General features: G+C 32.2%; 1 protein-coding gene across 13 annotated transcripts in view; it reads right to left on the bottom strand.

Moving 5' to 3' along the window:
* The window catches only part of CACNA2D1 (calcium voltage-gated channel auxiliary subunit alpha2delta 1), a 453,733-nt gene that overhangs the window by 65,259 nt on the left and 374,520 nt on the right, over positions 1-13,954 (bottom strand). For all 13 annotated transcript variants that reach the window (XR_004899638.1, XM_036010681.1, XM_028525346.2 and 10 more), the window contains exons 13-18: positions 10,528-10,606; positions 9,618-9,667; positions 8,097-8,186; positions 3,237-3,314; positions 1,014-1,088; positions 665-739 (exon numbers count right to left, since the gene is read on the bottom strand). Coding sequence is in view for 12 of the 13 variants with exons in the window: in XM_036010681.1 (XP_035866574.1) it covers positions 665-739; positions 1,014-1,088; positions 3,237-3,314; positions 8,097-8,186; positions 9,618-9,667; positions 10,528-10,606 (447 nt within the window). In the remaining variant the exon portion in view is untranslated. The remainder of the gene's footprint in view (positions 1-664; positions 740-1,013; positions 1,089-3,236; positions 3,315-8,096; positions 8,187-9,617; positions 9,668-10,527; positions 10,607-13,954) is intronic.

The raw sequence follows: 13,954 nt of genomic DNA, 5'->3' as shown, positions 1-13,954 counted from the left end.
TTTACCCTACCTGTGAACATTAATAAAAAGTAAAAAATGTTAGTTGATATATTTAAGAAAATACTTTATATTTTAAAAATATAGACACAAAGATAAAATGGTCAATCTACAGAGTTTTATTACTTTCTGATAACTCACTGATTAATAAATACTTCCCATTTCTGAAGCCCATCCCATTGGGTTTTACTTATTGAATTGCATACATATGTTTACAAGTCTGATCAAAAGTAGGGGAAAAAACACTCTGGAAGATGAAAGGGAGAGATAATGCAAGAAGAAAAGGGCAACAGAAATCATGGCTATGCATTGTGGAACATCGCTTACATTTTTTGGTTCACACTGGGGTGAGGTGATCGCCTTCACTACCTTACAGACTTCAACAAAGTTTCAAGAGGGGTGTGAGGAACTCAGGCACCAGTGGTGATATTCTTATTTTTAAGATAAGAATATTGATTTGCTACATTTTGGATAGCGAAATTGGTAAGAGAAAATGAAAAACTGCTTTCACACATTCATATTTTATAAACTGTGGTCTTTTCATCTATTAACATTACAGATATAATAATGTTCTCTTCTATTTAGTGGAATACAGTGAACTTTCAAATTACAAGCCTATTATTAATTTTATAGGACACTAATCACTGTAAACAAATTATATACATACCTTTGGCTGAAGATTTGGATGTAATAAAACATAACCATTAGGATCAATTGCAAAGTAATAGCCATTGGGGCACAGCTAGAAACAAACACACAACATCAATAGCAACAAACACATTTAGATAGAGATTCTCATTTAAAAAAATCTTAAATATACATTTTAAAGCACGAAAAAGGATAACACAGTATCTTTGTTTTTTATCTTAAGGATCCTTTTTAACATTTAGTTTCTTTGCTAATATGCTAATATAACTGTACAAATTTTGAGAGTTAATTAATGCTTTATGGAGAAATTAAATTAGTACAGAGGTATTAAAACAGAATAGGTATTAAAAGGGTAAATTGTATCTTACTGTGAAACGTGGTGTTAGTCTTTTAATGTCTTCCAAAGACACATCAACTCCCATCACACCAAGAATCAGCTGGTTCTGTAAGAGAGCAAAACCGGTAGTATGTTTTATAACCAAAATTTACATATTTCTACACAATCATTACATTATTTATCCCTTTGTTAGACATTAGTTGTATACCATACTAGCTCAAATTTTATATACATATATGTAACATACATAATATACTTACATATATAATATATATAATGCTATACATGTATCAATTTACAAGATTAACAATGATTCTCAGCTTTGACTGTTTTCCCACAATTTTATCACTTTTTATTATTTAGTTTAAAAAATGAAATTTTGATCATTGAGCTTAAAAATTAAAATATATATTAAAATTTTTATTTGATACTTCTTGTGCACATCACCCCTAATACTTAACTTTATTGCTACAGTACAGTCAGCAGCGGTAGCTCTGTGAGTGTGTCTATATGTGTGGCTGTAGACTGACTTTGTGGTGGACTCCATCATTCAGAAACACAAATATGTCTAGGTTAAAGATGCTGAGCAATATGGAATGAGAAAACGATAGATTTTTGCTGTTGACAGTGTCTGTGTATTGGTAACTAGCCTGAAAAGCCTATGAATTTATTGGTAATAAAGAGCAGAAATCCTCAAAACACTGTTTCTGCTTGCTGCTAATTTCCTTTAAATACCAAAGAATGGGCAACATAGATTTAGTTGCAAGTCAAGGAGGCTGGTTAGCAAACTCCTATCACAGTATTCTACAGGACATAAAAATGGAAACAGTGTTAAGATATGAAATCAGGATTTAAAAAATATTTTATTTATTTATTTTTAGAGAGAGGGGAAGGGAGGGAGAAAGAGAGGGAGAGAAACATCAATGTGTGGTTGCCTCTCACACACCCCCTACTGGGGACCTGTCCCACAACCCAGGAATGTGCCCTGACTGGGAATCAAACTGGAGACCTGCAAACTGGTTTGCAGGTCAGCACTCCATCCACTGAGTCACAGCAGCCAGGGCAGGAATTTTTGTTTGAAATAGAATTATATAAATTGTAAAATAAATGGAAATGTCACAAAGAAAATTATGAAATCCAGTCTATAGTTATTATAAGGACTCTTGAAACTTTGTGTAGGTGCCTAAAGAATGAGAAAGTTATGTCAACAACTATGCTGTTTCTTGAGAACCAATCCTAGTTTGAGCAAAGTCCCAAATTAAAGCAATCCTTATACAGTCATATGAGGAGACAGAGAATTACTCCTTGGTGGATTATATTATGACCCACAGATACTTAACAATGGTAATGGGCCTCCAAAGAGGAATAACCAATGCTTTCTATGGCTGCATTATTAAAATAAGGAGCTCAAGTGAAATATATAATAATGAAACAAATAATGTTTATATGTAATAGGTTTCATTGTATCATACACCGGAAATAAATGTCCCTCAAATCAAGAATGTCAACCAGACTGCAAAATGAAATTCAGTATTCCCTGGCATTCTTCAATTCTTTTTGATGCAAACTAAGAAATAAGAATGCAACCCTACTTTTAAGCCAAAAGTATTTAAAAAGTAGGAAATGGAAATTAACAAGTAAAAGATACATATTTTTCAGAACTTTCGCAATTCTAGGTGGGTAGTATTTTATTGCATTGGCAATATACTAGTGTTATAGAAATAAATATTTTTTCATGAAACTCAAATGTTTTTCCTGAACCTTAAAGATAGAAAAAATAAAAATAACTCTTTATTTGAATCAGATTCTTAAGTTACAGATGATTAAAACAATTGTTTGAATGGGAGTTGGAGGAGGAATGACTCATTAAATACATCTATGTACATGTGGTACACACATCACCATGATTTTGTTTGGACTTTCTTTCTAAAATACATGAATATCATAGATGCATTTAAAAATGTGCACACAATGGTATTGCCCTTTTATCACATAATAACTCCCAGTCTCTGAACTTGTGTTCTCATCAGGTCACAGTTAAATAGAGTTAAGTTGAATCTTATTTCTGGGGAAGCAGAGAACTTGACCTGTATTTCCTTTTCCCCAGGTGGTTATCACATAAGCAGCTGTTGCCTTTTACTTACGACCCACAGACAGTTATACTGTATGAACTTCCTTATAGAAATATCCACACTGAGATTCAAAGTCATAGTTTATCATTTATTATTATTAATGTTATCAATTAACTTTTAACCTTTAAGTTTGTCTTATTTTCAACTTGGCCAGTTATATTGAAGACCGGAAGAGTTCCAGTAATGACAAGTCCCAGTTCCTAAAATAGATTCAGAGAAAAAAGGCGAATTAAAATGACAATTTAAAGTCTTATACTGCATTAGTCTTTTAGTCTTTGATATGTCACACTGCATTTTATACTACACAAAGAGCGGCAAAAATTAGTAGTAGAAATAACAAAGATCTATTCAGCATCTATGAATTATCTAAAATATTACTTTACAAGAGCACTGCAAATAACTTAAGATTTTAAAAAATCAACTGAAACTAAACATGTCAATAAGCCTGCCCCTCCACTCTCTTTTCTTCATGGTGATAGCTCACCTAACATCAGAGGTTTCCATGAGCAGAGTGATCCTAAAATATTATGTACTTCAAATGATTTATTTACCTTCCTTTGTTGAAGCTTCATTCTTATTTTCTGTTTCATGCCCAAGCCCAAGGTTTCATGCTAAATCACAAGTGTGTAGCAGAATAACATTATGAATGGAAGAAATATGTATTGCCACTGCATTTCTGGGGTCTTTTTGGTAAACCCTGTGGGGACTGCCTGATGAAGTGGGGTGTGCTGGGTGGAGGGGGCAAAGGAGGACAAACTGGGAAAACTGTAATAGCATAATCAATAAAATAGAATTAAAAAAATAAAGAAGCAATGTTGTTTCTAAATACCCTTCAAAATAAAGAGTAACTTTTGACAAAGCAAAATGATGCAGACAAAACAAAAACTTCAGGCATCAATTATGAAAGACTAGTCATAAAGCAGTTTATGATAACAATAACTAATCAGTATGTAGATAATGTCATATATTAAATTAACCCATGGATTAGTCCAAATGAACTGATCTTCAAGTCAGAGGTTGCCTTTTCTTTGTTACTGTCATCTGCAACAAATATATATGGTTGGCCAAAAAGTTTGTTTTTTTTCCATAGGTTGGCTCCAGTACCACTTAGTTGTCTTTAACTTCATTTGAAACAATATCATTAGGCTGTATTGTGACAACTGGCATATCAGCATGCATTTAAAAAAATCAAAATTGGTGAATTTTTGTGTAGTCATTTTAATATTGAAAATGGAAGAAAATAAACATTTGGGCATACTATGTTTCATTATTTCAAGAAAGGTAAAAGTGCAACTGAAGTGCAAAAAGAGATATGTGCAGTGTATAGAGAAGGTGCTGTGACTGATCAAATGTGTCAAAAGTGGTTTGTGAAGCTTTGTGCTGGAGATTTCTCACTGCATGATGATCCCCAGTCAGGTAGACCAGTTGCAGCTGTAGTGGTCAAATCAAGACATTAATTGAAAACAATCAATGTAATACCACATGAGAGAGGGCCGACATACTCCAAATATCTAAATCAAAGTTATTGGTGAAAATGAAAAATGTATCTTTTATTTTACAGAAAAAACTAAAAAGACTTTTTGACCAACCCAATATATATATCACCACTATTTCATGTCAAACACCATTTTGAACAAAGTCACTATGTAAATAATTTTTAAATTGTTGATGATGTTAGTGGAAAATATTAATGAATGTTCATGTGAATAGTAACGCTACATACAAATCTCATGACCCCTGTTCTCATTCCAGTAACAGCATGGGCTCACAGAGAAAATGCCTTAGGCTGTGGTTTAAGATTGTGCATGTGGGAAGGGCCAAAACAATGGAAACTGAATCAGGTGAGGAAGGACAATCATAGAGAGGCTTTTAGCAGAACAAGACAGCAAATTTGGGGGGAAGAATAAAATTAAGAAAACTGCATGTACTTGGGTGCACAATGATACACACATTAGTTCTCTAGACCTAAACAAGAATATTTCAAAATGAAAACATCCTTAATTAAATATGCAAATTAATATTCACAATGAAAATATTTCACCTCAATAAAATCAAGGTTACAGATCATTCATAAAACTAGTACCCAAAAGATAATTCATTAGAGATTCCTTTTGGCAAAATTTCTATTTGAGTTATAATATATATACATAGTTTTATACATACTAGTGTAGTATAATATATATAGATAGATACAGATATAATATTTTTCTTTGGATTACTTTGCACTTATATAGAATACCCTAGCGGGCTTATAAATATTATAATGTGTTCTAAAATGAGACACTAGACTAATATATTAGATAAATTCATGTATACACTAGTGTCCAACTTTCATTTTCTTCCTTATTTATAAAGCAGACAAAAAAACTAATCTCTATTCCTTGGCACTGCACAAGTGTCTAGGGAATAAAAAAGAAAAATTAAACAAGACTTCTACTCTTCTGGAATATATCTGATATTTATTTTCTAGAGTCCAGCTCTTTTTCCCCTCTTTTTATTCAAAAACTTACTTTATCTCCTGATATTGTCCCAGTCTTATTTCTGTCCTTATCTCCCATTATCTCCAAAAGTAGCTGAGGTATCATTCCCTTGATGCACTCAGCACTTCCATAACTTTCACACTATACCCCACGCATGGTTCACTGCTCACCTCCTATTATAGAAACCTTACCTGAGGTCATAAATCAGCTAATATGTCACCATTTTTTAAATCTTACCCTACTCATTCCCAAATATATGGCTTTTTTCTTCTGAATTTCCTGAGTTCTTTTCACTTGCTCATTATTTTTTATTACATTTTTATTGGAATATTTTTAGTTTTTTCCTTCTTAATATAACTGTTATATTGACCAACATACAATTAGAATCTGCTATGTGCAGAGATTGTAAACAAATACTTAGAAATATAAGATGGGTCACTTTTCAAGTCAGTAAAAAGAATGCTCTGTGCATTTTTTTCACATTCATTTTCAGCTTATAGAACAACATGTTTAGAAATAAAATGTCTTCTTGCTGACATTTGTGCTATCAGTAAGAACCTTACCAACAATGCACACATGTTGGTTAATGAACTTCTGGTTACAGGAAATACAGCAGGGCATAATGATTGGCTCCTCCTATCATTCTCTGTACTATGATGGTTTGGGAAAGGGAAAAATTTGACCATAGCTTTAGATGACCATGTGACCTTAAATAAATATGTGATGTCAAGAGGGAACACTGGAAAGTAATTTTAACTAGGGCCTGAGGTAAGCAAGCTTCGCTTTATCTGTCTTAGCATGCAAGACTGCTGCTAATAGTGCCAATTTTTCTTCTAACTTCCTGTATATGTTTATTTTACAAGAACCAAGTGATAAGTAATTTTAAGTGGGTTGCATTTTGCCCTTTGGGTTCATCATTGCATTCAGAAAAGTAGAATCAGCATATAACTGAATTTCAAGTAGGAAAATGGGTTATTGAATCAGCACGTACTTTTGAGAGCTTAGTATTTTGATTCCTCTAATATATTACATTAGCAAAATCATTAATAAATCTTATTAACATTTAGCATGTGAATAAACCTAAAGTCTGGTAATTACTATCTATAACTTTCACATAAGTAAAGTAAAATTCACATTAAAAGAAGATTTCTCAGCTTTAGCCCTATTAACATTTTGAACTGGATGATTCTTCACTGTGTATGTGTGATGGGGGTGGGAAGGTCTTTTGTGCGTCCTAGAATGTTTAGCAGCATCCCCGGCCTCGATCCATTGGGTGCTAGCAGCAGCCCCTCCCCACTTCAGTCACTGTGCTAGAAATATTTCCAAGTGATATTTAGATATTTAGATATCTAAATATCTAAATAGATATTAGATATTTCCAAGTGATCTGTGAAGGGCAAAATCACCCCCATTTGAGAACCAGTCCTGCAAAATAAAATGGAGTACCTGCTTGAAATTTTAATTGTGTAATAGACAACTTAGCATGTTTTGTTATTTCACACCAGATTTGATCACTTCAATGGCCTATTTCATAAATACCTGGGATTGACCTAAGCAAGGGATTTTATATGAAGAGGTGATTAGCCTTGTTACGTAAGTCAGGATAAGGTAAATATTTTTTAAAAGCTTTTCATTTATTTATTTATTTTTATTTATTTAAGATTTTATTTTCAGAGAGAGAGGAACTGGGGGAGAGGGAGTGTGGCTGCCTCTTGTGTGCCCCCTACTGGGGACCTGGCCCACCACCCAGGCAATGTGCGTCCTCCAGGGAACAAAGCAGTGAACCTTTGCTTTGCAGGATGGCACCCAACCAACTGAGCTACACTGGTCAGGACAAGATAAGCTAGAATTTTTAACTAAGTATATGTACTTCTGAGTTGTGTTGAATCTGGCTTGATTAGTGGAGGATACACATGCTTCTGCTAGATGAAGTCTACTTTAAACATACTTCGAAATTCTTGTTGCAAACCTGTAGTAATAGGTACTAATTCACATGGCCTTCAGAATTTTTAAAAAGATTTTATTTACTTATTTTTAGAGAGAGGGGAAAGGAAGGAAAAAGAGAGGGAGAGAAATATCAATGAGTGGTTGCCTCTCACATGCCCACTACTGTGGGAGAGGCCCACAACCCAGGCTTATGTCCTGACTTGGAATCGAACCAGCAATGCTTTGGTTTGCGGGCCCTGACTTGACCCACTGAGCTACACCAGCCAGGGCAGAATTTTTTTATGTAGACATTCAAAAAGTTATTGATGTTCCCATTAATTCAAGATTCTAGGTTAGAAATTTTACATTCTCAATGGATCAACTAGAAAATAATGTAATACTTTGTAGTTCTCTACTATGCAAAAGTATAGCTTTATATGTAAATTCTAGTAAAAAATGTTTGATAGAAGTTTTTTTAGAAAGATTTAATGAAGAAGAAAAGAGAAATGTCACCTACAAAGAAGTCAGCAGTGTACTCTTATGATGGCAGTGTTTAGTTGAACAACCACCTCTTACCAGGGCATCCAGGTACACGTTGGTCCACTGGACTTGCTTGGCTTTGTCTCCCGCTAAAACCATTGGTCTTCCCAGAACATCCAAATATTCCTATGTATTAAAAAAAGTTAAATGATTGAAAACTAGTAAAGCTGTGTCAAAGAAATCATTTCCACAGAAGAAAAATTTTCTAGAATTAAAAATAAATATGGAATTAAAATTATTAAGACAGAAAGTATGTAACCATTTAATTCTTACTTTGGGTACTCCTTTAATGGTAGATCTACATGCTTTAAATCAACATTATTTGAATTATATTATTTTTACAATATATCTACCCCAATTTTTCCTAGTAACAATCAAAACATTCTCTTTCTGTGATAAAGCCAATGATAAGTAAAATACGTTCCTCGTGAATTGTTTTATGTTAATCTAAACTATTTTAAGGCTCTATGATTTACTGGACGGAATTGTACAAATCTGAAATAATAAAGCAGCCATGTATTTGCTTTCATATCACAGATTTGTTTGGCTGAAATTCAAAACTACATTTAAACATATCACAAAATAAATGTGATGCTGTGCCAAATCTAGACATCAGACTCAAATGCAGCTGCTGCTGTTTCATCTCAACATTCGATGCATTCAGTATTTGTTTCCACAAATTCCATGTTATTTATACTAAATTTTGACTAAGTCTATTTTAAAGACTCTCAGTTATGTTCAAGATTGAGTAATAATTTAAACAGTAATTTAAGAACTCTTAAAAATAACATATATTAATTACCTTAATTGTTTCAACGTACAAAGTTATTTAGCAGGCATGTTTTCAAATAAATGGCTATAGAGAAAACATCTCTTTGTTATAAGTTTATTTTAAACAAGTAAGTATATTTACAGGGGTAAATATTTACATGGGTTTGAGGATATATATAAATTCTGATTAGGACTTTATTTGTTTAATTTTCTATGTGGTACCTACAACCTGAAAAACTCATTTAAATTATTTGCAATAAAATAAAGTTCAAATTTGTGAAATAAGATTATTAGTAATTTTGATTTTATTTATTTTGTATGATGTTTTCACATCTGAGAAGAACAATATATTTATTTATAAGGATGTCTGAAAACACTTGGAACTTTTTTGAAATAAGAACCAATACATTGTGCCCTGGCTGGCCTAGCTCAGTGGATTGAGTGCGGGTTGCGAACCAAAGTGTCGCAGGTTCAATTCCCAGTCAGGGTACATGCCTGGGTTGCAGGCCATGACCCCCAGCAACCACACACTGATGTTTCTCTCTCTCTCTCTCTCTTTCTCCCTCCCTTCCCTCTCTAAAAATAAATAAATAAATAAAATAAAATCTTAAAAAAAAAAAGAACCAATACATTGCCATATTACTCACCATTCTGTTACAAATGTAATATTATACATAAATGTAATAACATGCTTTCATTTTCACCTATTTTCTGCATGTTGCACATATATAGAGCAGAAAATATCTTATAACTAAAAAAATACAATCGAGTTTTTAAAAGCCATACCTGAGTATTGATTCTTATTGCTCCAATGGAAGGAATTTCATAATAATAACCTGAAACATATATATACATATTTATGAAAATATGTGAGGTCACACAATTATTTATTGCATTGTAAAAAGGCATTTTGCACTTTAATTGTGCAAACACTAAAATATTAATGCCACTGATAAATTTTAAAAGTGATTAAAACATTTAAGAATTATATTCATAACATTATATTTATAATAAATGTGCAGTTTATTAGAAATTTTGCTACATTATCTTACATTGTATAAAATAAATATTATTTTTCTAAAAAGTAGTAGAAAATGTGGTATCATTAAATTTTTTTATCAATTATTAAACATACATGACCATGAGTATCTGATAATTATGTTTATATAAAATATTTGCTAATATAACTTTCAGAATAAATTTAGGTTATTTTTGTTGCTATGTGATCACTGTTTATTTTTCGAAAGGCAACTTGCATTTTTCTGAGTACAAAGAAATATAGACTTACTAACAAAATATTAATATCTAGGGATGTATAAAAATACATTTTTAAAACCAATAATTTAACCAGATAAAAAATGTACATGTCACACTTTCTTATGTCTAAGTTTTATGTAATTCAGATGTTCTTTCATTCTTAGTTTTTTAGGTAAGGTTATATTTGATAAGACTCATTAAGCATCATTCAATAACACTTACCCTTTTATGAATTTACAATAATATGACCCATGTCTGAATTTTTATGTAATGGGACAAAGTCTGTTGTGCTGTGTGTTTTGCCTATAGAAAATATGCTCAGCAGCTTATTCGTATAAAAATTAGCTACAACTTTAGATTATTTTAAATAGTATGTAGAAACTACAACTACCAAGTTACTTTATTTCTAATAAAATGTGGTCAAGAAGAAAGATGTCACCTTTGTTTTCACACGCCATCCACTGGATGGGTCCTCTGTCATAATTATGTTGACCGACTGAAAACGTGAATACTCGTACCTGGGGAATTGAAAGACAGGTATCTGTTAGTCTGAATACTAGTTAGCTGAACTGCACAACAAAAGAACTAAAGTAAAGAATAAATAAAAGCATGTTTTTCAGTTGATTAATGTAACAAGCAAAACTGAGATCAGTAAAGTATTCTGGAAAACACCAGAGGGAGAAATATCACCATAGACTTCAGTTGCTCTGTTTAAAGTAGTACATAGGTGCTCTGCACTACATCCTGATCCTATGGCAGGAACATGACGAAGGGATCATTAGGAGAAACAGTATCTTTCAGGTCCAATCTAAGTTCACTTGTTTTATCTGGTTAAAACATATTATCCATATATCTAATATTGCACAAGAGAAAATTCCCCTATTTCAAGGTACGTGGTTACAAAAATGTGTTCATAAAGGAGGTCATTATACTTTTAGTTGCCTTAAGCTCCTAGGATATTTAAAGGAAATCAAAATAGTTTCTAACATGCTATAAAATATGCTAATATTTAAAAATTTAATTGAGATGGTTCTTAAATTATAGTAACTTAAATATTTATTGGAAGTCATTAAATTTAAATAATGTTATAAAATATAGAAGATAAATTTAATGATGTTAACAAGTATCTAATAGTGGCTGTTTAACACATACTGATTTTTACCAATTTAGTAATCCAAAACCAATACTCTAAGTTCCACATTTTAGCTTTTTCTAAAGATAAACATGGAGAAAATCACTTTTCCATGATTTCATGTGCTGGTTTGAACTATTATGTTAAGAGCTTTTCCCTATTTCATGTCGATTGTTTGAATTGACATTTTCTAATTGTTTCATCTGTTTCATCTTTTCCACATGATTGCAGAGCACAAATCTCAAAAGAGATTTCACATCTGTTCTCTATTCTTTCACTCATCTTGGTCACACAGAAATCACATTAAAACAAACCCTGTCCCAAAACGTACATTGGGGATGTTGTTGTTTCACTTGTAAAGTTTTATGTGAGCAACCCTTAAGTCGTCAAGGTTCACTTTAGTAGTTATGTGAAGAGCCATTTCATGGTCACAGCTGAGTTTTAACCACCTCAAGTTGCAAGAATAAATGACTGGTTCTAGGTTAACAGAAGTTAGTCACTAGTGACAGTCTCTCTCTCTCTCTCTCTCCTCTCAAAGTGTAACAATTTGATTTTCTTAAATTCTTCATTTGAATCATTTTATAGGCTGTATATATAAAAAATATATAATGTAACACAAATATATATATTATATATAATATATGTAAAGCAACACAATATATATAAATGTGTGTATGTGTGTGTGTGTGTGCGTGTGTGTGTGTTTAGTGTTACTGCTTATACAGTTGAACTTACTCCTAAATGGAAATACTTTTATAAACAGGTTAGCCACCCTAGTGATAATTCGATTTAAGTGCCATACCCTAAACAATAGTTACATGAATTCAGGGCAGGAAAAAATCCAGATGCTCCAAAAAGCGCTTGGGGATTGCCTTCATAATTAACATGGGAAAGCATGTCTCCAATTTTCAACTTAACGCATTGATTTCTCTACTTGTTCCTGTTCCCACAACAGTGTTCTAGTGAAATATCTTGCATAAAATACTTTTCAGTAAAAAGAAATAAATGGTAATGGAAAAATACAATAAAGATTTCATTAAAAAAGAAAGAAATACAGCTAATATGTCTCTGAAATGCAAGCATTTCTAATAACATGGAGGCTACACTTAGATACACCATGTCATTGTCTTGATGGATGTTATTCATCAGGTAGTCCAACTAAGTGCTTAAATCAGTCAAAAAAAGTACCAGTTTTTTAAAAAAGAAAAGCTTGTGATGTGCTTTACTACAGAAGTTTTACCTAACCCCAATGGGCCCTCAGTGGAGCTCTTAGAAGTTCAAATTAAGGAACTCAGGATCAGGGCTGGGCGTGGAAATGTACAATCTGTCCCAATTATAATTTCATAAAATTTAAAAACACAGTCACTTTTTCCCTCAATCATTATTCATTTTTCACATAAGTCCTTGGCTATTTGAACATAAGTTACATTAACTGATTGAATCATTCTCACATAACAGATGCAAAATATGTACCCTTTTCTCAATTTATAACTGCCTTACTGTCAACATTTTTATTTTTAAAAATTTTGTCTTTATTAAAACATACTTTTTTATTTTTCAATTATAATTACTATCAACATGTTTAAAGACACTTTTTTTTCTGAAATTTTCCGAACTCCGAATGGCTACTAAAATCTCAATAATTAGGAGTGTAAACATTTTATAATTTCTGCAACTGCCTTATGCTTATGATATTATAGAGTCTTTCTAGTATATCTTAGATTCTTAGTTTTCTCTTGGTGGATACACACACGCACACATATACACACCAAACAAATGCATGTATATATTTAATGATTTTAGATTACCCTAGAGTTTTCTGAAATGATTTAAAAATATATATTTGGTTAAGAAAGAGTTTACTAAGAATCACTCAAAAATTTACATTCCTTATATGACAATGTAAAAATCAATATAAAAGCCCTGGCTGGTGTAGCTCAGTGGATTGAGCATGGGCTGCGAACCAAAGCATTGCAGGTTTGATTCCCAGTCAGGGCACATGCTTGGGTTGCAGGCCACGGTCCCCAGCAACCACACATTGATGTTTCTCTCTCTCTCTATCTCTTTCTCTCTCTCTCTCTGTCTCTCTCTCTCTCTCCCCCTTCCCTCTAAAAATAAATAAATAAAATCTTTTTAAAAAATCAATACAAAAATTGCTTCCATCCCAGTTGTCATAACAGTGTTTATTTTGGTTTTCTTTACACACACCAGATAATTATAAAATAAGAATTAAAATTTCATTGATTTCATAAACATGTGCAATATACATTTTATAGCTGCATCTACATGAATCAGTGACATTTAAAAGATGCTTTTTTACGCACTAACTTTCCACTTGGACTTCTGGATGGTATTCCTTCTATTATATATTGTATTACTGCCACCCTGTGGAATAACGTACTAACTCTAAAGTTCCAGATGCTCAAATCCACAGAGAAGATTGCTATCCCCAGCTTCTGATGTTTTCCACTTCTTTAACCTTACAGTTCCTGTTTAGCTATAATATTGGGTAAAGAAAAAATAAAGTGATTTCTTGAAATATGCACAATTTAAAAATCAAGTTAAATTACATTCATAAAAATGTGTATTTTTCGAGCTCTTTTCTTAGTAGTATATCTGATGGTCTCACATAAAAACAAATAAAATGACATCAAAATAACTCAATAGAGTTCAGTACACTCGCACAAGTTATGTATTTCATCTTACATATCAAACAAATTACTTCAAACCAACT

The sequence above is a fragment of the Phyllostomus discolor genome, chromosome 10, assembly GCF_004126475.2.
Source record: "Phyllostomus discolor isolate MPI-MPIP mPhyDis1 chromosome 10, mPhyDis1.pri.v3, whole genome shotgun sequence".
NCBI classification, from domain to species: Eukaryota; Metazoa; Chordata; class Mammalia; order Chiroptera; family Phyllostomidae; genus Phyllostomus; species Phyllostomus discolor.
Note: the sequence above shows the minus strand (reverse complement) of the source record. Positions and strands in the feature narration are given on the sequence as shown.